This window comes from Halyomorpha halys, unplaced genomic scaffold (assembly GCF_000696795.3).
Source record: "Halyomorpha halys isolate HHAL.00 unplaced genomic scaffold, Hhal_1.1 Scaffold68.1, whole genome shotgun sequence".
NCBI classification, from domain to species: domain Eukaryota; kingdom Metazoa; phylum Arthropoda; class Insecta; order Hemiptera; family Pentatomidae; genus Halyomorpha; species Halyomorpha halys.
Genome location: NW_027116161.1, coordinates 1,180,578 through 1,208,292, shown reverse-complemented (window position 1 = coordinate 1,208,292; position 27,715 = coordinate 1,180,578). Strand labels below are relative to the sequence as shown.

At 30.8% G+C, this 27,715-nt stretch overlaps 1 protein-coding gene across 1 annotated transcript in view; it reads right to left on the bottom strand.

Moving 5' to 3' along the window:
* The window catches only part of LOC106692733 (putative transcription factor SOX-15), a 117,774-nt gene extending 99,446 nt beyond the window's left edge, over window positions 1-18,328 (bottom strand). The window contains exons 1-2 of the mRNA XM_014438850.3: window positions 18,212-18,328; window positions 6,755-6,981 (exon numbers count right to left, since the gene is read on the bottom strand). Of these exons, the coding sequence (XP_014294336.1) occupies window positions 6,755-6,981; window positions 18,212-18,306 (322 nt within the window). The 5' untranslated portion in view covers window positions 18,307-18,328. The remainder of the gene's footprint in view (window positions 1-6,754; window positions 6,982-18,211) is intronic.
* Window positions 18,329-27,715: the final 9,387 nt, after the last annotated feature.

Genomic DNA, 27,715 nt, shown 5'->3' with positions numbered 1-27,715 from the left:
CTAGCTATTAAAATTATTAGTTTAGTCGGGCTGCAAATTATTTAGTAGCTAAATATGTCTGAACAGAAAAAAAAAATTAAAGCAGTTTTAAAAAATTAAAACTATTTGCCATTCAACTAAATTACTAGCCTATTATTTACTAGCTATTAAAATTATTAGTTTAGTCGGACTGCGAATTATTTAGTAGCTAAATATGTCTGAACAGAAAAAAAAATTAAAGTAGTTTTAAAAAATTCAAATTATTTGCCACTCAACTAAATTACTAGCCTATTATTTACTAGCTATTAAAATTATTAGTTTAGTCGGTCTGCGAATTATTTAGTAGCTAAATTTGTCTGAACAGAAAAAAAAAAAAATTAAAGTAGTTTAATAACTTAGTAGAGTCGTTTAGTCAGGACTTATGTTTTTTTGAGTAGCGCCTTCCCCCATACCGTTACGGCTCAGCAGCTCACCGACGAGTCTGAACTGTTCGCGCTCGAGTTGAGTTCATTTGTTGCCGCATAAATTTAGTCATGCTGGAACGAAGAAGCAACGTACAAAGTTTGTTTCGAAATATGTTTGAAAATGTGATATTGTGGAACATCAAGTTCTTCAAATCATAAAGAAAAACACATGAAACAATTTCCTTGCCTATTAGAAAATACGATGCAAATTCATTGCATATGTTCATTATCTATGCTTTATTATTAACATTATAATTTTTTCAACGCTAACGTAAAAAAAAATAATTTAATTTCAGATCGACTTACTCGAAGTATTTAAAAAAATAATTTCCGGAATCCCGGGAATGGAAGACTGACACATACATAACATAGCTTTTCTATCTTTAATTTTGCGAAATTTTTATTTTTGTTTTGGGCCACATATACGTAAATGATTTAAAAAAAATAAATATACTGTTTCACTGATAACATTGTTCGTTTTACTACCAAATCCTGATAGTTGTAATTTCTTACACCGAGTCCAATTATTTACAATCACAAGTCTTCCAGATAAGAATAGATTGTTGGTAAACCTTCAAAGATGAAGAACCTCAGTCACGTACGTAGGCAAGAGTTACAGCCTAAAAGGACTTAATGAGGGGTGATGAGATTTTTTTAAATATTACTTCAGAAAATTAAGATTTGTTCATAAAATATAATTTAATCACTTATTTTGAAAAGTAATCGAGTTGACTCTTTCTCAAAATCTAATCGAGTAGAAAAATTATAAGGACCCTCCGAAGTAAAATTCTGTCTACCACCAAATCTTTTCTTCTGCTTCTAAAAGACTAAATCATTACTAGCATATTTTGAGTAATAGAGAGTATTAAGTTTTCAGACACACACACTATATATATCAGACACATATATTAAAAGTTTGTTGTTTTATCTTTTTTATATTTTTCCCACTACTTCATTTTTAGTGATTATGTTTTCTGTTATATCATTTTCATTTTTTTTCTCTACGAAATTTGAATAAAGGAGGTATTTTAATAATTTAGGAAAATATTAAAGGTTATATAAATGTTTAATGAATATAATTATTAATTACATATACAGCAAGATTTTCTATACGTCCTTTTCCTTCTTTGAAAGTGTTATTTTGTTTCCTTACTGAAGTTTCCATTTTCATCAAAGTAGTGTTCAGACAACCGAAAATAATTTTTAAAATATTGGTTCCTCCTTTATTTATTTATTTTTTTTTTATTTTTTAAAAACTATGAATTGGAAAACGAAGACGACTATTTAATTGTTCATCTTTCTCCAATGAAATGGCGATAACACAATACGGTCGCAGAGAACTGAAAGAACTTGTCGGAGTACGTTAGGTGATTTGTACAGTCGGAGACGCGCCTTGTCGGATAATGAACGTACCAGCTGTTTTGTCTGAGACGAGAAGTGTCGTGTCTGATAATACAAGAGCACTTTAACTCCCCGGCTGTCTGAATGACTAGGATAGTGTGAACTAGGCATAACGCAATTAGTCATAGCCGACAATTATAACAAAAATATATCAGTTGAAATTAAAGAACACAAGGCGTAGTATTAAATCGTAACTTTATTTTCATTTTCCAAAAATGAACTTTTTTTTTTAATCCTTATACGAATATTTTATACATTAGATTAATGATTTATTATACTTATCTTGAACTGAGAGTGTTTTATTTTATTATTAACAAAAACTTCAAATGATCTACTTTTTCTCTCAACTATTTATTTTAAGACAACTCTATCGTTTCGGCCCTTAGGCCATTTTCAGGAAGACACCTTAATCATGGATGTCATAATTCCTTAAAATATCTCTTTTGCAGACAAAACAATGTCTCTTTATTTAACAATATTGTTAATGAGGTTAAAGAAAGACTTTTTTTGTGGAATAGTTTTTTTATTGAAAATAAAGTTTATGAGAGATGGGCAATTATGCTGCAAAAAGAGATATTTTAAGGAATTACGACATCGATGTTTAAAGTTGTCTCCTTGAGAATGGCCTAAGGGCCGAAAATTTGGAGAGGTTTTAAAATAAATAGTTGGGAGAAAAAATGTATCATTCGAAGTCTGTGTTAATAATAAATTTTATATGTATTTTTTAAACTATCTTTTGGTATTTTGATATATAAAAGACAGAAAAATTATTTTATTATATCTGCAAAAAAATAATCTATTTTAATTGGTGATAGAATTGTTACGTAGTAAATATTAAACATAAAAATTACTTATATTACTCAACACTTTTCTATTTTTATTTATTTATTTTTTTCACCAGTCCAACGTTTCGGTCATTTTAGCCATCCTCAAGGACATCTAAATATTTAACAGCTTATATTATATATTCATTTTTAACACTTATAACAACAACATTATTCACCAATAATATAACACCTTCAATTATAAGTATTATTGAGGAAGAAATTATAATTTAAGGTATGTTATATTATTGGTGAATAATGTTGTTGTTATAACTGTTAAAAATGAATATATAATATAAGCTGTTAAATATTTAGATGTCCTTGAGGATGGCTAAAATGAAACGTTGGACTGGTGAAAAATAAAAAAGTGTTGAGACAATAAAGGATACAAATTTTTGATTTATTTAATAAATAATTACCTTGTCTCAAGAAATTGAAATAATATAATTAAAATAAAAATTACTGTCGTAATTTAACTGAAAACAGTCGTAGTATTGGATAAATTAATGATTTATTCGTAGGGACATGTGCAACAATTTCTTACGATTCAAATAAAACAAACAAAAGAAGTAGTAACGAAAACATCAGACATATTTAGATAAAAAAAAAAAAAATCGAGAATAGTTATGGAATAGTGAAATGGAAATGAAAAAAGTTAGCATAGTAAAGAAAATTAAATCAGCTACTGAGTTAGATGGAATAGAATTGATGTTATTCTTATCACTAGTTGATAGGCCTCCAGCAATAAAACAACCATTTTACGCTCCATAAACAAGCCACATAGCGTTGTAGTCTGTCACAATTCATCTCGTTCCTTTATTCTCAATTATTTTTCTTCAGTCAATGATCTTTTGTATGTATGTTAGTTTAGGCAAATGGTGCCACAATCACCGTCTCTCTTTATTTTTAATTCTTAATTAAGGAAAAATTGTTTTTTCTCTTATTGTTTTTTTTTTAATTTTTTTTTCTCTTAACTTTCGCCAATCAATATTTCATGTCTTTACAGAAAAATCGATATTATGAGTTTTAATAAACGAGTAATTAATTACAAAACTAAGTACAGTCAAATATCTGTAACTCGAAACTCGAAATTTTAAAGTCAACATGTTCCCTGACGTATAAGTGAAATTGTATATGAGACCCAGTAAATCAGAATGCGAATTATAAAAGGACGAATCCTTAGGTTATATAAGTCGAATTCGTAAATTCAAGTCTACCTAATACGAAGGTTTCGCGATTCTTATACCTTGGTGAGATGTCTATTTTTATTAACATATTACTGTAAGCGTCCAATCTAAACAATCATAAGCATTGTTCACCTTATAAGTTAGGGAGTTTCCTTGTCTTTTGAAATATGGACGGTGAAGGAATCTGTCTACATTTGTGAATGTTATACCTGCGTCGTAGAAAACTCGATAGCTCGAAATGGATTTTCACTTGTTAACTCGATATCTAGAGAATTAAATACCCCAAAGATCGATCCTTCTTCTACTGTTAACGGGTTTCGACTTGTATCCATGGCGGAATTGGATCCACTGATGATATGAAATTATAATTTTTTTTAAAAAATATGAAAATGACATAAAGGAGACTGACTGTGGGGGCTATCTTAAAGATATTGGAGTAGGAGCCAGTTCCCACGGCGGTATATTCATTAATGCACAGGTGTTCTTATCCAGATTGTCCGCTTCCGTTTCCTGGCTAGTACCGCAACACTAGCGTCACTTCAGCCCAATTGTCTTCACACACTAAAGCCCATCTCCGACTCCATCTCCATCTTCATCTTTCTCAAAACATTTATTTTATACATCCAAAATTCATATAAATTCCAAAATGTATTTATATGACGTCTATTGCCGAGTTAATTTTGACATTGCCAAGTGAATGGAGGAAGCGTACAAAGCAGTGGAAGGATAGATGACTATCAATTTCAGTTTAATAGATTTGGATATGTTTCATCTAACATCTCTTTTTTTATTTTTATTTAGAATTTTGAAGCTATGCCCTACAATTACGGTAACCAGACGTCCTTTCTTTTTATTGGAGGATAGTACAGTTTTTTAACTCCTTTTCCCATGTACTTCAGTTCCTTTAAAAGGACCACTAAATGTACTATTTCACATATGAAAAAAATACTTTAAAATCCCTTTATAAACAAAACAACTAGATATCATGATGGTGAAATTTAATGAAAAATGTTTCGAAATCCATATCTCAAATAAAAAAAAAGAAGAAAAAATTAAAAGTATATAAGTTTCCATAAATATGATTCTTGTTTGGTTTTGTGTTTTGTTTTATGAAGGTATACCTTTTGCGGTATGTTTTTTTTCAACCAAAACAATTTTTGCAATATTTTTTAAATTAGTCGTAATAATAAACGAATTTATTTCGTAGTTAAAACAATATTACAAATAAAAATATTTTGTCAGAATAAAACGAAACCAAAAAAAAAATTATTTAAAAAAAAAAAACAGTTTTGTTTGATTATTAATGAAAGTTGTATGTCTATACATGAAGTTATTCGCATATAATTACAGATCTTCAAAACACATGTTTTATCTTTAAAAAGAATTTCATCATTTGGTATCCCTGTTTTTTAAGAGTTCCAGGAAATATAGTTTTTTTTTCTTAACAAAAACGTAATATTGTTTATTTAATCAAAAAATGTGGTGACAATAACTATAATATAAATTATGATTTAAAGCACTAATTAAATTATAAACCTTCTATAAATAAAATTTTCCCAAAACGTTTCAAATTAAACAGCTCTGTAGTCGACTACGTGAATATTTGAATCCGATGTCCCAAGATTCCAAATATGCACGAAAACAAATTCATTTAAAACAGAGTACTGTATAACACCACAATATTAGTATTTATAGAATAAAATATTGGCAAAATGAGTCGATTTTATCTACAATATTCTAAAAAAGGACGACGTAATATTTCGTTTTAATAATATAATAAAAAAGTTTGGAAATGGAAAATGATAATGAAGGCAGGAAATGGTGATAAATTGCTTTTATGTGTGATAAATTTCGATTACAATTTAATTTTTTAAACCACTTGGATTGTTCTGCTGTTTTATGCAATAGTGGATTACCACAGTGCATTACCTTTTCTAATACTGTGGTAACCACCGCAGGTAAACTATATATACATAAATATGCATGTATATATATATATATTTAAAAATAAAAATTATTTGATAAAAAATAATGACATGTCCAATTTTGGGTGGGATAAGAGCCCAGTGCTTTATATGGCCAACTGGATGATAACGGGCTTCATTGCAGGTAATTACGACATGAACAATATCATTTTACCTTAGAAAAATGCACTTTATTTACAACGGCATGCTCAATAAATGCATTATTAAACATTTAGCCATTGTACACAATAACAATAATAAAAAAAAGTCTAATAATATACAATATGAGAGTGGTACTTTTTTAATTATGACAAATTAAAAATTTACAGTAGGTTCAAATCCTTCTGCAACTTTGCAATGGTTTATTGAATTGATTTGAAATGAAATGAAAATATAATTTGATTCTGGGACAAAAGTCTCATAACAATAGTCAGGATTTATCATTGCTTTATGGGTGATCATTAAATTATTAATTCATAAAAGTCGATTTTATTATTTACTTAATACTATTTATACATTGAAGTATTCTATACGTTTTCAAGATCTATTTATCCAATTGAATTGTCAATACTTATTCGATAGTATTAATGAAATATAAAATAAAATCAAAGAATATCTGACACTATCAGCCTCCTACATATCTTACTCTCTTATTCTCCTTCCATCACACACACAATCTACGCACATTATCATGAAAATACCATTAAACTCACGCACTACAATTTTATAGTGTTGTATAATTATTTAAAATCACATACATTTAAAAAATAATTCTTCAAATGAATAAAATATTGATTTAAGAGAGCCATTGCCACTTAAATTATCTATATAAATAATATTTTTACAGAGATAAGTCTATCGTCAATGGAGTAAATTAGAACTAAATACAATTTATACATTATGATTCTGTTATTTGAAATTATATAGATTGTTACCTAGCATCTTGGATAAGTCGGCATTATGTAAATCGGGGTTCTCGTCTGCTAACTTCTTCCGTTCGACCTTTGCCCAGACCATGAAGGCATTCATTGGTCGTCTGATTCTCGCTTCCTTTCCAGACTTCTTCTCCTGCTGATAATCGGTATTCTGGAGGTTACCGCTCACTGGGAATTCTTCGAGGTAGGGGAGGTAGTTTCTGTATAGAGGCGAAGGACAATCACTCCTGAAACACAGAGGTTAAGTTGAGTAAAAACTAAAAAAAAAAAAGTTAAATATTGACATATGTAGCGGGTTAGTTTAACGATTACTTTTTTAATTTTTTTTACAAAAATGACACATATAGAGATTCGAAACATAAGTTAATTTCAGTAATCTATAACGACCCCTTAAAGAAAAATTTCAGTCCGAGCTTTTTTAAAAAAAAATCGAGATTATTCAGTGAACTAGTCCGGTACTATTTTATATTAGTGAACTATTTTTATTTCTAACTTCTTCTAATTCTTTCAATTTAAATAAAAATTTCGTTAGGTGCCCAACATTAGCATATTGCCCAATCAACGCTTTTGTTACGAAAGAAAAACTTGAGAAACGCTAAATTAAGTTAAACTGGATACTTAAGTTAGTATTTCACCAAAAAATTAATACTTAATTATTAATAATAAATAAATTCTACATGACGTATTACCTGTCCGGTCCAACTTAATTAATATATATGCATTAACCTTAAATCACCTAAGAAAACTGAGTAGGAAAAATAAGTAGAAGAAGAAGGAGAAGAGTAAGAAACGCTGATTATTTTCGAATAAAAATAATGAGTATAAAATTAGAGATTCATTATATTTCTAGCCACTTTTACCTAATTTTTACATACAAATCATTTAATGATTTTTTCAGAAATCAATCGGTAACAACAGATGAAACTAGCATTGAAGGGCTTAGGACAGAAACTAAAGTTCACTAAAGAGGCGCTTGGGCCGTACGTAGCTCAGATGGTTAGGCATTGGTCTAGGTGGCGTTGACTTTTTTCATTAAGTGGCGGTCCCACAAAATGAAAAACTTGACCCCCCACCATGGTTAGAATAGGTTGGTCATCTGTAGATAACTAGGCAAACATATAACCTATAACCTTCGTTGTGGGTTGCCTTTAAAAAAAAAAAATTGTTTAAGCCTGTTAAAGTTATTATTAGAATTTTAAAATACTTTTCTTGAATTTATTCAAAAAACGGGATATGCATGAAAGTCGTTCTTTTTCATAATTTTTATAATGAAATGTATTTAAATTTTAAATGTACTGGTTTCTTTCTTGCATAAAGTGCTTGGCATGTATTTTTACCTTGTAGATGTTCCATTAATCTTGAAGTATGTTTTTTTCTCCACAATATCGTGCTCCTATTGAAATTTTTTATCTAACATTGACGTGACATGTTTTCATTTTTTTTTTTTTTTTGAGATCGCACTACATTTATACTATATACCTAATGTCACAATCAATCGTGAAAGATAAAATATTACGCTCAACAGTCAAAGATAGCAGACAATGTTGTTTATAGCAGTGTTTAATACAGAAAGGCACATTCACCGGCTCTTACAGACATGAGGAGTCATAGAACCTAACGTCATATAAGATAAGCTTTTTCATGGGGCCGGATAAGCGAACAGCCGGATTAGAGACCGTACTATACTGACGTTAATTCCCTAACAAATTATTAGAAAAGCATTTTATCAATCCTCAAACCTACATAAAAATTGCATCTGATTGTGGCAAGAGTATTTACATCCACAAGAAGAAAAGTAAAAAAAAATGCCTTAACCTTTCAATAGAATGTTTAAGTACATTAAAATATCCTGTTCTTGAATTTATTCACGAATTATATAATATAATATATTATATTATATATAAATATATAATTATAATTGTCATAAATATACATATTAATCAATTGTGAAACCAAAGATAGTATTCCTATCTGGGTACGAACTGATATGTGAGCTTAGTTGGGTCCTATCATTTAGAAACTAACATCAATCATTTTCACTATAATCCGTAATCCATCGCCTACGAAACCGTAATCGGTAGATTTCCAAAAAGTGATTAAAATAGCTTCGAGACCACGTTTCTTTTTTTATACGTCTATTCACATCTGCACTCGCCTCTGCAACTGACCTGCCTACTTCAATGACTTTGACGATGTCAACTTCACTAAAACTTCCATTCTTTCTTCTTCTCTACCCTCTAATAGATCAAATATTCAATACAGAACCTTCGTCTCATAAATATGGAAGTCCTCCAGTACAGTTCGTTGTTCCCCGACAGGGTTCAGGCACGGTGTGTGCACTAGGTGAAAATCATTTAGTTATTTTAGAATAATGATTAGTCCAAATTGATTGTAATAATTACAATTTTACTATAGATGCAACAAAAATATAATGAAACCTAAACATAGTTGACTAAAACAGAAGTCGACTGGAGGGCTGATAACTAGTTTTCACAGTAATGATTTCGATCTATTTAAATAGGACAGATAGAAAATAATTAACAATATATCACTGCTTTCCTCCAGTAGTGGCATATAAAAAAAAAAATCATATTATATTGATTGTATCGTAGGCTTTGGTTACTTTTTGTATCCCTACGAGCTCTAAAACAGTCTTTAGAGAGACCACAGTAGCAACAGAAACCTCTGTAATAAATTAATATTTATTTTTAAAACGTCCATTTAAAATCAAATCTAGCAAAGTAGTGTTATCTTCTCTTCTACCTTCTACTTAGTTTCTATACAACATATGGGCCAGAAAGTTTTGAGTCATTAAAAAATATTTTTGTCTTCTAATGATTCGGATAAGATATTATTGCAGGGATAGTTTCTTAAAGTGTCTCTTTATCTTTCTATTTTATCAATTATATTTTCAATCTACTTATCTTTCATCCCTCTATCCTTTTATAGGAATGGACATGAGCTATTCATAGACCTATTTTTTTCAGAAAATACTTTCTGTGGTCTATCTTTTGTTACTTAAATATTTCTATCCGCAAAGATCATCTATTCCTTAACCTACTGAATTCACAAGCAACAATTATTATTAACTATTAAAGAAACTATTTCACCTAGGTTATATGGTCATATTAATCTTCGTCATATTAATCTTCTCAGACGCCTAGGAGGATTATTCGGTAATGAAGGAGAAGCCAGGTTAGAAACGAGTTGGTTGGGAAGTTTATCATGGAAGGATTGGTATCTGGTTCTGGCCAAATCGCCAACATATGGTACATTGAGGTCCTGATGGATGATTTGATTTGTAACGAAGAAAGGAGCATTAAGGATTTTACGAGGATTTTGTACTGTAAGGATTGGATTCGGGATGAATTCGATGGTTAAGTGAAGTCCCATAGCTCAACTCTGTGTGTCCTATGTAGATCAGTCTCTTGTAATGGATTGGAAGTTTGGACCGTTTGTCTAGTAAATGTTGTAATAGTCGGAATTGACGAGCAGTTTCCTGTCTTTTCAGTCTTGTATGACTAAGTATTTAATTAAAAATAAATTATTTAGCAGTTAAATGTACATATATGAAAATAATTAAATAATATTATATTTGGATTAATTTTTTTTCATTAGGTACTGACAGGAGTTTGGCTAGTTGGCATGTTTCGGATTTTTTATGGAATCGAATGAATCATCCTGTTTTACGCCAAGAGCGTTAAACTGATAAAAAATCTTTTTTGTTCTTCACTAAGTCCGAATATTCTTAAGAAGGAGTTTAGAATTAAGTATATACTTTAAAATTGTGAAATGTTTTCTTTTCAAAAATTTTTTTTTTTTTATATAAACAAAAAGTATAACAAATAGATCTACCCTTTGGGGTTCTGTCTTATAAAGCTTCTATCCTGAACTAGTCCAGTTCCTCCCAGCGATTGTATTCAACATTATAATACAAATATTACAGATGTTTAGTTCTACGATGGATGTTGGAATGATTATTGTTTTACTAACAGGGGGGAGTGGGTTCCCTTAGAAGAATGTCGTTCCAGTGCTTCATACAAGAAGTCTCCAGAGAGACAAGAAGTCAGCTAAGCGTGCTCATGATACGCACGGTTGGATCACTACTCATGCGGCAAATCCATTTAATGTTGAAACTCCCAGCTTCCGATGAAGCTATAGTATTCATTGAGAACAACTTAGGATTTTCCGGACAACCTCGGAATCCAAAGAAAGAAAACCAGAAGGACCAGTCGCAAAAATTATTTAAGTTTTCGAAAGCTGATTGTTAAATGAAATACATATGAAGGAAAAAGGTTCCACTTAGTTAGCATCGAATATTATATAATTTTCAAGATAATAGTTATCAGGCGGGCTGAAAAGTTCATAGGCTGATACACACATGGCGCTACTAGTATTTGTGAGATATAGCATTTTAAGTGAACCAACTTTTTTTAGTTTGAAAAATGGATAAAAAGGTATTCCGTGTGTTAATAAAGCTTTGCTTTTGGACGAAAAAATACTGTTAAAGCCAAGGCTTGGCTTGCTAAACGTTATTCGGACTCTGCACAAGGAAAATCAACCGTTAAGAAGTGGTTTGTTAAGTTTAAACGACCCGAAATCAGCACTGAGGACGCACCAAAGAGGCTGTTACCGACGAAAACATCAAAAAAGTCCACAAAAAAAATAATTTTGGATGACTGTAAAGTGATGTTGATCGAGATAGCTAAGACTCTAAAGACGTCAAAGGAACGTGTCGGGCATATTATGAATGAATATTTGAGTATGCAAAAGCTCTGTGCAAAGTTGGTGCCGCGCGAGTTCACGATCGACCAAAAACAACGAATTGATGATTCTGAGCAGTTTTGGAGCTATCGTAATAAACCCGAATTTATTCTCAAGATCTGGAGATATGAGGATCCCCTCCCCCCCCCCCCCAGCGAATTTTTTCTGTTCCCAGACTTCATGAGAATGCTCACTAGAAAGAAATTTAGCGCTGATGAAGTGGTAATCACCGAAACTGAGGCCTATTTTGAGGCTAAAGACAAATCATACTATAAAAATGGTATCGAAAAATAGCATGACCGCAATAATCGCTGTTTCGCCCTCGAAGGCAACTATTTTGAATAATAAAGTCAAATTTTATAAAAAAAAAAAAAAATTATTCTCTATGATAGCCTACGATCTTTTCGGCCTAACTGTTATGCTAATGAAATCAGGGATGGATCTAGGATTTGTAAAATATTTATTTATTGCTATTTACAACTGTACATTATAATACATTTAGTAAATCTGATCTAAGTTAAATTGGAGTGTGGATTACAGGCGTGTAGAGAAACTACCCATTGGTAGCACTCTAACGACATTTTACATTAGCTGGTCTCGAGGCCATCTTCTTTTCAGGCGCCTCGGAGGATTGTCAGGAATGGAAGAGGATGGAAGATTAGAGGGGGTTTGAGTGGTTAGATAGTTTATAATGGAAGGAGTGATATCTGGTTCGGGCTAGATCGGTTACATAGGGAACATTAAGATCTTTATTTATGATTTTATTTGTGACAAAGTAAGGAGCATTGAGGATTTTACGAAGGATTTCGGATTGTAAGGATTGAATACGAGAGGAATTCGAAGGTTTAGTGGAGCCCCAAAGCTCAACTCCATATGTCCAGATTGGCCTTATTACAGTCATGTAGATCAGTATTTTGTAACGTGTTGGAAGTTTAGACCGTTTGTCTAGTAAGTGCTGTAATAGTCGAAATCGACGTGCAGTTTCCTGTCTTTTCAGTCTGGTGTGAGGATTACAATTGATTTAAACTCATTTTTGGCAGGTAAAGGCAATTAAGATACAAATTTAAATTACGATCAACGCTATCTGCCAAGAAAAGACTGTCCGATTACAAGTGACATTTAAACCCGAAAATTGTAGGTTTTACAGGAAATTTTTTTTTAAAATCGAATATATAATCCAAACTACGGTACATTAGAGCTAAAAAATTCATTTTTTTTATACATAGATGTGAAAACAATGAGACAGAACTGAAAAAAATGTATAATTTAGTTAGTTTATTCTTTTTATGAAAAACGATAATGGTCAAGATTTCCTTTTAAATATATTTAAAAAAAAACGTTTCTAAGAATGTTAAAATGAGTAGCACTTTTAAATTATTTTTCCGAGACATGGGAGTTTCTTCCATGTTTCCGCTCGGGGTAATGAGTTTCAAAGTATAAAATAGTTGTTTTGTTCATCATAAAAATATGGAAGATATCTAATATAAAATTATACAAAAAATTAATCCCTTTTCCCGATTAGTCAATGAAATAAAAACTTTATATTAAATTCAGTTAGTCGATCGTCAGTCCTCTATTATAAAACTGAAAACCATTAACACTTCCACCCTCTTAGAAAATATAATTACAGTAATAAAAGCTATTAAAGGTCAGAAAGAAACCACTTGTTCGCGTTTTGTCAAGTTCACCCTCCGATGAAGGTCTATAAGTTGGGCCGAAACGTGCGCAAATATTAAAGTGCTTCTTTATTTCCTTCTAGACCTTTTCCACGACTATTCTTCTCTTTGATCTTCGGTCAACTATAACTCTATTATGATGGCAATTACAGTAATTCGTAATATTCTATTAACTCAATGAATGATTTATTTAATAAGGATTATTGATGTTATTCTTGAAAGCTTCTGAAAATGTTGATTTACAAATAATGATATTTTTTTATTTTTACATTTTTGGTATCCCAAAGTTTCCTAGAAATTATACAGTACTATATTCTGTGTATCTATAAGAATTTAGGGTTAAATTGTTATTAATTTTTTAAAATCTAAAATCCAAACTTTATCACCTCTAGTTAATGTTTGTCTTTATCATGTATTTGCCTATTTTTTTTTTTAAAACCACTATGATATTTAAAAACAGGTAGCTAATTCGAAGTCAAAATTCGACTTACAATCTTATAGATATATATAGGACACAGTATTGTATAATTTCCTGGGTTGGAGCACCATTCCGAAACATTAACTGAAAATATAAAAACGAAAGAAGTATGGAAAAAACAAGAATACGTTTCAGTATTTTAATATTTTATCAAAGTTTAAGTTGAATTGAGCTTTGACTTATTGTGTGAGCTTGAATTAGGCAAGTTAAAGACCTTCTCATATAGATATCTAATTAAAAACATATAAAGATGTTTGGATCTATTTCTTTCTTGGTAAGGTCTAAAATTTTTTAAACAATGACTGCACTCAATGATAATCTCTTATACCACCCTTTCATATAGTTTCGCTCTTCTTTAGGTTACGTTTTTCATACCCCCCTTGGTCTAAGAGATGGTAGTATACATTTTTTTTTTAATATAGCCGCACTTTGGGTGATTCGAGTCCCAATTATTGAATCATTCCGTTTCTTTATCAATTGTACAATTTATAATTATTTATTTTACGTCTTTGACCGAAGAACAAATATGGCGTTCCTTCTCTGATACATGTCTTATATTTTAAAGAATTATTCGAACTCGACTATCTTTATCAAAAACATAATACCATGGAGGAAAAGTTCTTTTATTTTTAATATTTATCTTATGTGCATAGTAATTGATTACTTTTCGTCCGTATAAATTTACATTCTGAGTGTGAATATAATGACAAAATTTTATTTTTTTTTGTTTCGGTCCCTCCATTGTCCATCTCATATGCCTAGTATGTTCTTTCCCGTAGCCTTGTATACTGCAAATATAATTTCAATATTTTAAAGCGCCGAAAATTCTTGAGCTGCATGTAAGGAAATTATTTGGGAAGAATTTTATTTTAAGTAATACGTTGTCGGAAGTAGAATAACCGTGGATGGGTTGATATGAAGGATGTTTTAATGAACATTGCGCTCTAGATAAATTAATTTTTAATTTATATCGTAGGATTAATGAAATTTGAAATATTTTAAGAGAGCTAGAGCCAATTCGAAATTGTTTTAAGTTGAAGTCAATTGACAAAAAATATTGAAAACTCACTCAACAATCTTCCCTTTAACCAGAATATTTTTGCAAGGACAGACAATACTGTCAAATAATAATGAGAGATGATATGATAGTTTAATATGGATTTTAAATGTGTAAGTTAAATATAACTTTGTCATACATAGTCGGGGAATTTCTGTATCTAAACAATTGCTTTAAGTCAAATCAAGCGATTGTGGCTTGAAAATCAAGTGAAAATTTTATGTCTAAAAACGGAATAAATTCCTTTCACAAATTATATCGATAATGTTCGACATTGTGTAAAATTTACCAGATGGGTTTTGGAGTACTACTTAATTTTCCTGATTTATTTTATATTTATATAAGATTTTTATATTTATATTTAAATTATATTTTCACGATGTAGCCTACGGAGAGTAATATTATTTATTGAAGATTTTTACTTGATAACTTGTTTGTGGGTAGCAACTAATTCAGAATTTAAAATTAATACTAAGGAAAAAAATATTCATCGAAGGGATAGCCCAAAAATATGAGCTAGGAGTTGAAAATTAAATTTATAACTTAAAAATTACTTTTTGTCAGAATATGAATAAAATATCGAGGGCAGAAGAGGGGGGTATTCCAAGTACCTCCACACCCACTCCTACAACTATTCAACATTAATTTTTTTTCAAATTAAACAAAAAATAATATAATAATAAATAATACAATACTCATTAACAAAAACGATTTGGCTATTACTGATAACTTTGTACCTCAATTTTTCTCTGAAAAGTGGAATGGAGTAATTACAAGCAGTCAGGAAGGATTGAAATATTTACTCTTCGTATTTTTCATTTTATTTTATGGATGTTGCTTATTTTATAAGAAATAATACAATAATCAATTATTATATTCAGTCTTACACAGCCTATTAATGATACATCGTTAAAATTTATTTCAACGTTTCTTACTATCATAAGTTACTTGGATTTATACTAACTATATCCCCTAAAATCATTACATTATGCATGGAAGTATGATTAGGATTCTTAAATGAAATTTATTTTAAAACTTTAGTTCGATAAATTCTAATGCATTTCAATAGAAATTATTGAGATATAAATAAAAAAAACTTCAATATTAATTCAGGCTTTTAGAAATCGAAAGGAAACAATTTTTTCATTCTTCAAAATTCAATGAGTTTGTAAAAAATGAGAGCTCAAAAAAATATCCTCTCTAATTAAATAAATTTAGTTACATTATGAATAAATAGAGATTATTTTTTTTAAACTTTTGAATTTAAAAAAAAATTAATTTAAGAAGAAATCGACCACATCCTGTTGTTACTACGGAACCTATTGCATTATATTTTATCACTGAATAAAAGCAAATTGTGTATTAAAAAAATGTAAAACTTTTAAAAAATAATAATATATATTATGATGTTTTTACTGGACTTTTTTGACTGAAATGACGGTGGTAACGAATACAGTAAATAAATGAATAGTAAAATACGATATTTTGAACATTGATAATTAATTGGATGTATTTTGAATCGAAACTCAAGTTACAAAAAATGAACGAGTTTACCAAGCTTTAAAAGTGTATAAAGAATCCATATAGATACCAAATCGCTCACTGCCAAAATGGAGGTTTTAGACGTTTATCATGTTTTTCTTCATTTAATCTTCTTATAGCATGAAATATGTGTCATAATAGAGGATTTACTTTTTTTTGGCTTAATTTTTTTTTTTGAGGGGGAGGGGAGATCTATACTGACGGATTACACTGAAGTTGGTTACAACTGTTCTAGTTTCTCAACTGATAAACATTTATACATCCCAAGTATTCTTAACTTGTTACAACTAGGGTGAATTTATCAAGTTGTTCTTTATAAACTTCTTTATAGATGATTCCAATTTAAAGCACATTTTAGAAATATCGGTAGTTCCATCTGGAAATCCACCTAATTGAGTTCAATTATTTCAACTTCCGGTGGTAATAGTTTATTTTAGTTATGTTAGGCTTTAGGCTAACATAAAACCGATAAAATCTATTAAATTATTCAACAATTGTTTTATATACCATTTGGTTAAAAAAACAATCAGATCTCTAGATGGAAACTAGAGATCTAGCGTTCAAAGATGATAAGACAAAAATATAGACACCTCACTGGAAAAAGTTTTTCACCCTTTTCATCCATTTTTAGGTTAATTAATAATTTAAAAATAAATTATTAAACTTAATATTTCATCGATATTAGACATAGCTTGTTTAAATAATTATTTATGGATATTTTCCCAGCAGGATTTCCAATGAATTACCAAATATTCTATTAATTTCGACTAAGTGGTCTTAAATAGGGAAATATAAAAATTATATACAATTCACTCAATTCTTAAAATATAAAAAAGAGATTTCAGGAAAAGATATCATTACAGGTAAATGTACTAAGTCTTCTGTAGAAAATATGATCGTTTCATAGGGAAATATTTTAAAAACATGATTTTTATAAAATGAAAATATGTTAGCAGACTTGGTCGATTTCAGTTTTAAAATTGTTCGTAAGATGAGACTCAAACTTAAAATTATATAAGGAAATCTGTCCTAATTTATTTAATAACTTTATCCTAATCAGATAATACCAGGCCAAATACAAAAAATAGTTGCTTCACAGAACCTTATTATGGGGCAAAAATAACGATAAACACCTAAATAAAAGTAAGTGTGCCAAATATGATTCTCAACATGTCCTAAAACCTATCCAAGTCTTTTGATATGTACGTAATCGGAATCTTAATTTTACAATCAGTGTGTAGTTTTGGATGATAACAACAACTACAGATCGAATAACTGTTATTTTTAAATATGTATGATTAATGTTCTTTTATTGAGATAACCTGAAACATTGTCCAAAATAGGCTAAAATACCATTGATTTGGAAAAAGATTCCATTCCAGACGTTACTTTCATAGTTTCTACATTAATGAGGGTACATTTTATGTTATAGTAATAACAGCTTAGAAGGAGAAAAAAAAGTTTTATCATTCCATGAGACGGCAGTTACGGATTTTATGTCACATTTCTGTCAACACAAACGATTTAAGTCTGCATTTTCTTTTAACGGGTTTTTTTTTTGTAAGATATATGTAGTAAGCCTTCCAAGATAATTCCTATCGCACACTTTTTTAGAGTAGCCGATTTATATGAAAAATAGTAAGTAAAAGTCGGAATGTTGGGAATTCGCTGCATTTTTTTTTCTGTCGGGACGAAAGAGATGTATTCAAATCAGATAACCGTTCCTGTAATTATTGTTTAGCAATTGTTCAATCTGTGCGGTATTGGTTATCATTTGAAATTTACAAGCATACTGATTACTGTCAAATAACTGATCGCCGTCGACTCTTATTAGGTAAGAGATCAGTGCTTCTATCAGACTATCGATTACTGAATATATACAATGACATAAGTATGGAATCCTTTTTAGATATGTTTAAAACTATTACTGATGAACTTACGTGTATGGAAACTGAGTGTTGGCGGGTATGTTCTGTTCGCAAGGCGGTGGTGCACACTGGAGGTAGCCATCTTCGAGAGAGATCTCCGAATCCATGACTCCGAGCAACTGGCCACGGAGCAACTGACTCCCCTCTGCCCCCACTACACTGGGGAGGGGCATGTCCCTTCATCCCTTCCACTCTATCTGTCGCCATTCTGTCTCCCAATTTTATTATTTTATTTATTCGGACATAAAATGATTTGTCCTAGCCTCGGATTATGGAATTATTCCGATTGATAAGCGGACGTTGGTTGTTCATCTCGATCTCATACATGCCGATTAAATTTCTTCGTGTTGGATGGTCGAGTTTTGACTGACAAAGTTATACATTTTTCTTACCTGAATAATCACTCGATTTTGTTCTCATGCGGGAAAAATATGAATAAACTGTCGATGATCATTCCAAGTTGGGACGATATGACAGAATCAACAAGTTGTGAAACAATCGGAATCAACAATGTTTTCAAGGGAGTTGATAACACAAAAAAATGATGTCCTGGAAAGAAAATGAGTTAGCACATTAAAAAGGCGAGATGAGCGGAATAACACGAGATATATGCTAAATTAGATTACAACCCCACAGTTTTGGCGTAATCTCTAATTTTTAAAGCTACTGAATCTGAATTACCAACCGTGACAGGATAAACGGTGAACTTCTCCTTATGTAACATGAATGCACCGGATGATACGTTTCATTTTATAGCAGTTTGTCCATTATTGATGGAATTTAGAGTGTCAGTTTTAGGAAAACAACTAAATTTGTTGGAAACTATAAAAAACTTCTGAACTGACCTTATTATATAATTTTATATCTATATTTAAAACAAATATTGCCAACAGAAATGGCTTAGTGAAATAATTTAATTTAGAATAAACTGTTAAAAAGAAAAGAAATTTACATAAGACTTTTTTTAAACTTTGAAACTGTGATTAAAAAAATGTTATACGCAAAGGCGTACCCAGAATCAAAACACAAGTCATAGTCAATCATGAATAATGAAACCGTTATGATATTTATCACTTATTACAGTTAGTATTTGTTTGAAAAAAATATATTTTTTATTAAATTTTTTTTTAAATATTTATTTCTTGGTATTTACAACTGAAAATTATAATACATTTAGTAAATCTGATCTAAGTTAAATTGGAGTGTTACAGGCGTGTAGATAAACTACCCATTGGCAGCACTCTAATGACATTTTACATTAGCAGGTCTCGTGGCCATCTTCTTTTCAGGCACCACGGAGGATTGTCAGGAATGGAAGAGGATGCAAGATTAGAAACTAGGGGGTTTGAGTGGTTTATAGTGGTTAGAGAGTTTATAATGGAAGGAGTGATATCTGGTTCGGGCTAGATCGGTTACATAGGGTAAGGTCTTTATGTATGTTTTTTTTTATTAAATTAATAATTTTTTTAAAACTCCTACAGGGAGCAACTTCCCCCCTCTGGGTTCACCCATGCTCGTACGTATACGTTTATTTTGTAAGTTTAAACGAACACCTCGTCAGAGGAACACATGTTCATTTTAAAATTTCGGGTCAAAAAATATTATGCATGTATACAAATAAAAATAAACTATAATAACAATAAAAACTTTTATCTACCTATCTACATAGTCATGTATTGACTGAAATAGTTAAATGTTTCACGCCTTTTGCTTACCTGACTAATCTCTCGATTTTATCCTTAAGATATATGACAATGAAACAATCGGAATCAATAATGCTTTCCGAAATAGAGAGTAACGGATTTATCCAGTTGTATCATTTGTGTAATATACGGAGTGTTTTACAAGCGATTTTAAGAGATTTTTTATTATTCATATCACTAATATGTTTTTATCAAGTATTTTCTTTGCCTCGGATCAGCATTATTCGTTATAAGTCTTTTGGGATTGTTATGACACAGCAAGAGATGATAATATTGTCGACACATGAGTAGAAGTTGAAATTACTATTTTTTCCCACAAGATGTAAGCGATTTACAACGTATGGGTGGGTAAAAAGCTGAAAATTGATGAAAGTGGGCACAAGTGAAAATTTTTTGAAGCAGATGTTTTTTGTGCCAGAACTAAATATTCCCTTCAGTATCGACAAAATTGTGAAATTATCAATAATTATTAGTCAGATATCGATAATCTCACATTTTTTTCAATCCTGAAGTATAAATTTTGGTTCAGGTACGGGTAGATAGCAAAGTAATCTCTGGTTCGCAAAAGTTGCACTTCTTCCCCGTTTGGGTTCTCGCACCTTATATGTAATTTATTGGAGTTACGAGCAGTACGTAGCAGTTGCTCGTCTCCAGAGACGAATAATGGCTAAGAAGAACAACCTTGATCATTGGGAAACTCAATGACATTTATACCCTTTGGCAGTTCCATCTTCAGTGTCCCCCAAAGTCATCCAGTCAATAAATTAATTAAGGATGAACTCTAAAAACGATTAATTAAATATGAATTGAGTCTCATATCAATGATATCGTTAGAAGATGATGTGCTTAAAGAAATCTACGTTAATTGAGTTATTCATAATTTTGTTAATGAAAAATCAAGAGAAGTACTTCTTCTAAATATATATATTTTTTTATTTTATTATTTCTCAAATTAGGTTATTTCTCAAATACAAAATAAAATAATGATTTTAACAATTGAGTCAATTTATGTAGATAACTGCAAGGACTTGTTTCTTAAATCTCGGGTAATATCAAAAATTATTCGTAGCACCAGAAATGTTTATCTTTATAACTGCCAGTAACCTTTACTGGCCGATGATTGCCGGTTAAACTGAGATTTAGAGCAAAGCTACGTTTAAGTAGGTAATCATACAAGGAATCTTCCAAAGATCCAGTTGGATCTGCTATGTAGCGAAGGTGTATTGTATTATTCCGTTTCTTTCCAGATTCAATAAAATGGATTTGATCGAAACAGAAGATTTGACAGACAAGAAAGATTTCAAAGAATCAGTTGCTAAAAAAAAAATATATTCAGTCCTCGACCAAATTAATTTTTGTTGTGGTAGGATGAAGATATTTTTTTTTAAATTTTCGATTGTCCAAAGTGGTTGTTGAATAAATTTTAAATTTAATTTTACAATCCAAAATCCTTCGTAAAATCCTCAATGCTCCTTACTTTGTCACAAATAAAATCATATATAAAGACCTTAATGTTCCCTATGTAACCGATCTAGCCCGAACCAGATATCACTTCTTCCATTATAAACTCTCTAACCACTCAAACCCCCTAGTCTCTAATCTTGCATCCTCTTTCATTCCTGACAATCCTCCGAGGCGCCTGAAAAGAAGATGGTCACGAGACCAGCCAATGTAAAATGTCATTAGAGTGCAACCAATGGGTAGTTTCTCTACACGCCTGTAACACTCCAATTTAACTTAGATCAGATTTACTAAATGTATTATAATGAACAGTTGTGAATAGCAATAAATACATATTTAAAAAAAAAAAAAATTTAATTTGACTCACAATGTCTATCATTAGCTATAGGATTGCAGAGTTTGGCAGTTAGATCAGTTTTAGGTAACCTTGGTAACCCGCTTAATAAAACTTTAGAACAGGAACAGGTATCTAAGTTACTGGAGTTTTATTAAACTCTTAGACAAATCTAAGTTATACAAATCTTAGTTTTAATGGAGACTGGTGCAACTGGTCCTAAATGTTTCAGATGATAAATTCAATACTCTGGAGGATCCCCATTTAGTTAAAGACATTTTTTTCGGCCAAGACTCCCATTGGAGTCCTATACTGACTACCTAACCATGGCTAAGGTCAAGTTTCTTTTTTTGTGAGACCACCACTGAAAAAAGTCAACGCCACAGGCCGGATTCGAAACGGCGCCGCCAGCAGATTTCAGATGGTAAGACTACGCCTAATCACCTGAGCTACGGACGGCCCGAAGACATTCAAGATTTCATTTAAGTTGGGAATTGTTTTGTATAGACCAGCTTACTTATTATAGCCATCTCTATAATTACTCAACGATCACACTATACCATAGCATACAAGTATCATGAAAGCCTTGGTAGATTTTTTCCAGATAGGTGAGCCTTGTTGTTTGGTAGAGGCATTGTTAGCTGTGCCGCAAAGAGACCAGTTAAGGAAGAGAGAGAGGACTGGATTTTATTCAGACGGTTGGAATAAATTACTCCATTATTTATTCGATCCGGGCCGAGCTGTAATGCATTCAGTAGGGGCGATAGAGGGTACACCATCCACCATCAACCGTCCCTTTTCTCTTTTCCTATTTCACTAAATGATTATAATCTATTTAGTAAACCTCACCAGCTTGGATTTAATCTTTTTTTCATCTACTTTGCAATAGAAACAATGCAATTACTAGAAAGAGTTGCAGTATTACAATTTACAAGCTATAAACTGTTATCACATGTATAGGATATGAGTACAACTTATAAATAACAACTGAAGACTTATTTTTGGAATAATCCCGACTACTTTTCACAGATTTGTGTAAAAAAAGTGTTGCCAGATATTTTCCGTCATATTAGACATAACACTAGCCGTTAATAAATTGTTTAGATTCAATAAATATTGAATCAGAAAATTTAAAAAAATATGAAAAATCTTCTCTATCCATGCGATTTATTATGTTTTTGTATTTTTTATTGTTATTACTTTTTTAATTATTATAACTATCTTTAATAACCCATTAAAGCCTGTCGAACAGATTCGCTACTTAGGACTCCATCTTGACTAGAGACTTACCTGGAATTCCCATACTAGACTCAAATAAAAAGAAACTGCTCGTAGATTCCGATTACTACAACATCTACTTGACAAACGTTCTAAACTTTCCGTTTACTACAAAAAACTCTTTTACATTATGATAATTAGATCTATTTCGACAGACAGAATTGAGCTTTGGGGCTCCACAAAACGATCAAATTCTGCCCGTATCCAATCCTTATAATCCAAAATCCTCAGTAAAATCCTTGATGCTCCTTAATACGCCACAAATAAACTCATCCATAAAGACTCAACATTCCATTCATTGCCTATTTGGCCCGAAACTGATATGAATCATTTTATTCCAAAATCTTTACCAAACCAAACCCATTTTTTCTTAATCCTTCGTCCTTAAAAATTACTGATAATCCTCCGAGGAGCCAGAAAGGGAGATGGCTACAGGATCATCTAATTTAAATCAACGATACCATCGGGTTGTTCCTTCCCAAGATTATGATATTTTCTGAAGCATTTATCACATTTACTTATTGTAATTTTTTAAACAGTAAATTTCAATAAATAAATAATAATAATGAGATTTGTCATGTAATTAAATATTGACTGTAACATCTTACTTCTTAAGTACTATTGTTTTCATTTTATTAAACAAAACAATTTTTTAAGCATGAAATGAAGAAACACACACACAGTGTACTCATTATGCTATGAATGAGCACTTGATATATCATGATAAACACTAATTAATGAGGATAATTATCCTATTAGATCCTGTTCTAGATTGATCAAAAGTTCGCCTGAGCCATGAGATTGTGTAATACTGATCGATAGTTCCTGATTAGGTAACAGGAATAATCTACTTGGTCATAAATATGGTCACAATTATGAAAAGAACTTTGCATTATTCGCAATAAGCGTAAACAATTAGAAAGTAGATCGGCGGAACTTGGCATAATATCGGCTCAATAGGATATAATTGGAAAATATTTGAATAAATATTAAATGGATGATTAGTACATTAATACATACATTAATAATTGTCCTCCCTAATTATTCAATGTTTGATACATTATGGGTACTGTATTCAATCAAGCTTTTTAAAACGCTCAATTGCTTGGTCAACTATTGGTCTTTTTTATTTTCTAAAAACACTGTAGGCTGTTCAAAAAACAATATTTGTTATGAACAAAGTTAGATTTGTCTTGAATTGATAAAATGGTTAGTGCAAAGGCTACCTACAGAAATATTGTTTTTGGATATCAATAGTCAATATTTCCCAAAAAATGGCCAGAAAAATCTATTTTTTTTTCTTTTCTTCGTTCTTTTGTAGAGAATTAGTGTTTTTTACTATTTAATTTTTTTTTTTTTTTCAGAATAGCTTTGTAATTTTTTTATTTTAATGGAAATATCAAAATAATTGAAATTTAATTATGAAATTTAATGAGCTTTTTTTAGAATGTTTAATTACTAAACTGACTATCAACCACTAAAAATGCCTTTGGATAGTAATTCTTTATTCTTGTATTCAGCCAGACCAGAGTAAATAAAAGAGGTTTTGAATTGTTTTTGATAATATTTTAAGCTATTAATAGGTTTTAGGACTATTTATGATGGGTAATTAGTCAAAGAGAAGTTTTTAAGATTCCTCGGAATAGACTGAAGAGCATAGAGACCAGAGCTACTCCCAGTAAGATCCCTTAGCTTCTTAATACTGATCACCATTTTTCTTGATTAATATCCCTCATTTTATTGAAATGGTGATAGTAAATCGATGTTTTCATTATAGGAATTGTCACTTGCAAGCTATTGAATTAATAGAGGTATAATAAGAAACCATGAATAGTTAAATTATTCATATTTCTCATCCACTTATTCGCTTAATGACTTAAAGGATGCTGAACCCAAAACTAGGGTAGGAGCTAAAAACAAAATCGATTTTTCGTTAGAACGCCGCCGCTTTATACATGGGATTTAAATTTTGAATGGTAAACTTAATAAACGCACTTATATATATATATATATATATATATATACACACAAATGGTTATAGATATTATATTAAATGTTTATGAATATAAATATTCAATTCTCATTCCTTGGTCAAAATCCGTACTACACCTTGGTCAACCCAGGACAGATCTCTTAGTTTCAGAGAACATACCAACAGGAAGGCAGGTTAAAAAACAATAAATAATCCCATATTTTAATCAGAAAATTCAAATTAAGCTTAAAAAAAATATTATTCTAATAAATCAGTTATTTGACACACTTCATGTATACCTCTCCCCATTTGGAGTTTAATCAATTACAAAAAACTGGAAGGAATTCAAAATTTATCTATGAGAATAATCAACTATTACCCCAACTATACCGTCAGAGATATGCAGGCCTCTTGTAAAGGAAGTCAAAGATAAATGGCAATCTTTGTGGAACGAAAGACCAATGAGTAAATTAAAAATTATTAAAAAGGGATGTCAAGCCCTGGGGTACCTCCAGTCGCAAATGCAGTAGAGAGGAAGTTGTACCGACTAGGCTGAGAATAGGTCACACGAGGCTCACTCACTCCTATCTTATTTCAAAAGAAACTCCTCCGAACTGCCAGTATTGCAATAACAATTTAACAGTAAGCCATGTTTTCCAACGATGCCCATATTTTACACCACACCTCAATAGCTTGGGACTAAGCCAAGATATCCCAAAACCATTGGAGACGATGATAAGACAATAGAATTGGTGTTTCAGTTTTTGAAATCACAAAACTTACTGACAAAAATATAACTTGATCAGAAGGAAAAAAAAAAAAAATAAAATAATCAAATTAAAAAATAAATAAAATTTAACGAATATTAGCAAAATTAAATAAAATATAAATGGTGTTGATGATTGAAGTTTGGCACCACTAAACAACCAAACAAAAAAAACCCAACTATACAAAAATAACCTCAATGCACCAAGAATTGCTTCTTCCCTCAATAAATAACTTTTAACTCAAAGCTCTGCGTACTTCAGTAAAACATTTTCGGATAATCCTATAATAAAAAATATTGACAACTACGATAAATCCTCTTTTAGGTTCATAAAAAAATAAACTATGTTTTACTAATATTGCTAATTTATACTCGTATATTCCATCTTTTTATATATATTGTTTATTCTCTCTCTCTCTCTTTTTTTTGTTCAGATTTTTGGGTTAAATTTCTCCTACTGTCGGCAATTATCATTTTGGAAGTTTCTCCAAATTAAATACAAGTTGCAAATTATGTAATCTAACATTGATTGATTGTCAGGATGTGTATCCATAACATGTATATTCTGTTGATAAAGCTTTGTTATTATTATTGAATGGAAAATTCGACATTTCATTCAACAAAAAGACTTACGGCTGAATTTTCGAAAGGTTATGTTGTATGTGTTGCTACAAGATAAATCGTCATGACTGAAGGTGTACCTTATTGCGTTTTTAAAACTGGGGACTTGGAAGTCAACATTTGAAAAGAGTAATTAGTTTTGCGGTTCTATATGTTTTTAGGGTGTTGAAGTAGAATTTGATATTCGCAAAAAACATTCCTAGTTGTGTTCTAAATATAGACCAAAAACACTGAAATGTTTTCACTTTTTTTTCATAACTCGGAAATTATGCATTTCCCCCCCCCCCCAAGGCACTGTACTATACCAAGTTAAAGCAGTGCTATAAATCTCAAATATAATTTTTGAACATGATCCGTCCATTGTATTCCAAACCCTCCAATCCCAATACCGCTCTTGAAGAATGGTGCCAAAACTGGAGGATTAAAATAAATTCCAAAAAATCCCTCCAAATCGCATTTACCCTTCGTCTTGTCCCACAGTATATTTTAATAATACCCCACTTATCCCTGTTGAATAGATCCGTTACTTAGGACTACATATGGACAAACGACTGACATGGAATCCTCATGCAAGACTGAAAAGACAGGAAACTGCTCGTCGATTCCCACTATTACATTTACTAGACAAACGGTCCTAACTTCCAATCCATTGCAAAAGACTGATCTACATGACAGTTATAAGGCCTATCTGGACACACGGAGTTGTGCTATGGGGCTCCACTAAACCATTGAATTTCTTCCGAATCCAATTCTTACAGTCCAAAATCCTTCATAAAACCCTTAATGCTCCTTTCAATCATCCATCAGGACCTCAATGTCCCATATGTGGCCGATTTGGCCAGAACCAGGTACCAATCCTTCCATGATAAACTTCCCAACCACTCGTTTCTAACCTGGCTTCTCCTTCATTCCTCATCCTCCTAGGAGTCTGAAAAGAAGATGGTCTCGAGATCTTCTCCTCTAGAAATGTTTTTGAAGTTCTATCAATGGGTAGATTCTCCACATGTTTGTATCATGTCATTATGTCACTTACAGCAAATTTACTTGATGTATATATATATATATACAGTTGTAAATAACAATAAATAAATTATTATAAAAATAAAAAATATTTTTGAACGACTACGAGGGCCCTGTTTCAAAATAAAGTACAAACTAATACTATTAGTCTTGTCGATTTAATTTGATACAATTGCACAATTTTTAACTCCAGTAATATCAATGATAGTCATCCCTATCATGAAAAAAATAATGTTAGTTTCAGTACTAAGTAGTTTGTATACTTATAGTTATGAACTAATACTATTAGCTTTCATAACGGCCCAGGCAAGGAAGTAAAGAAATTTTAAAATTATGAACTTTACAGATTTTATGAATCTAA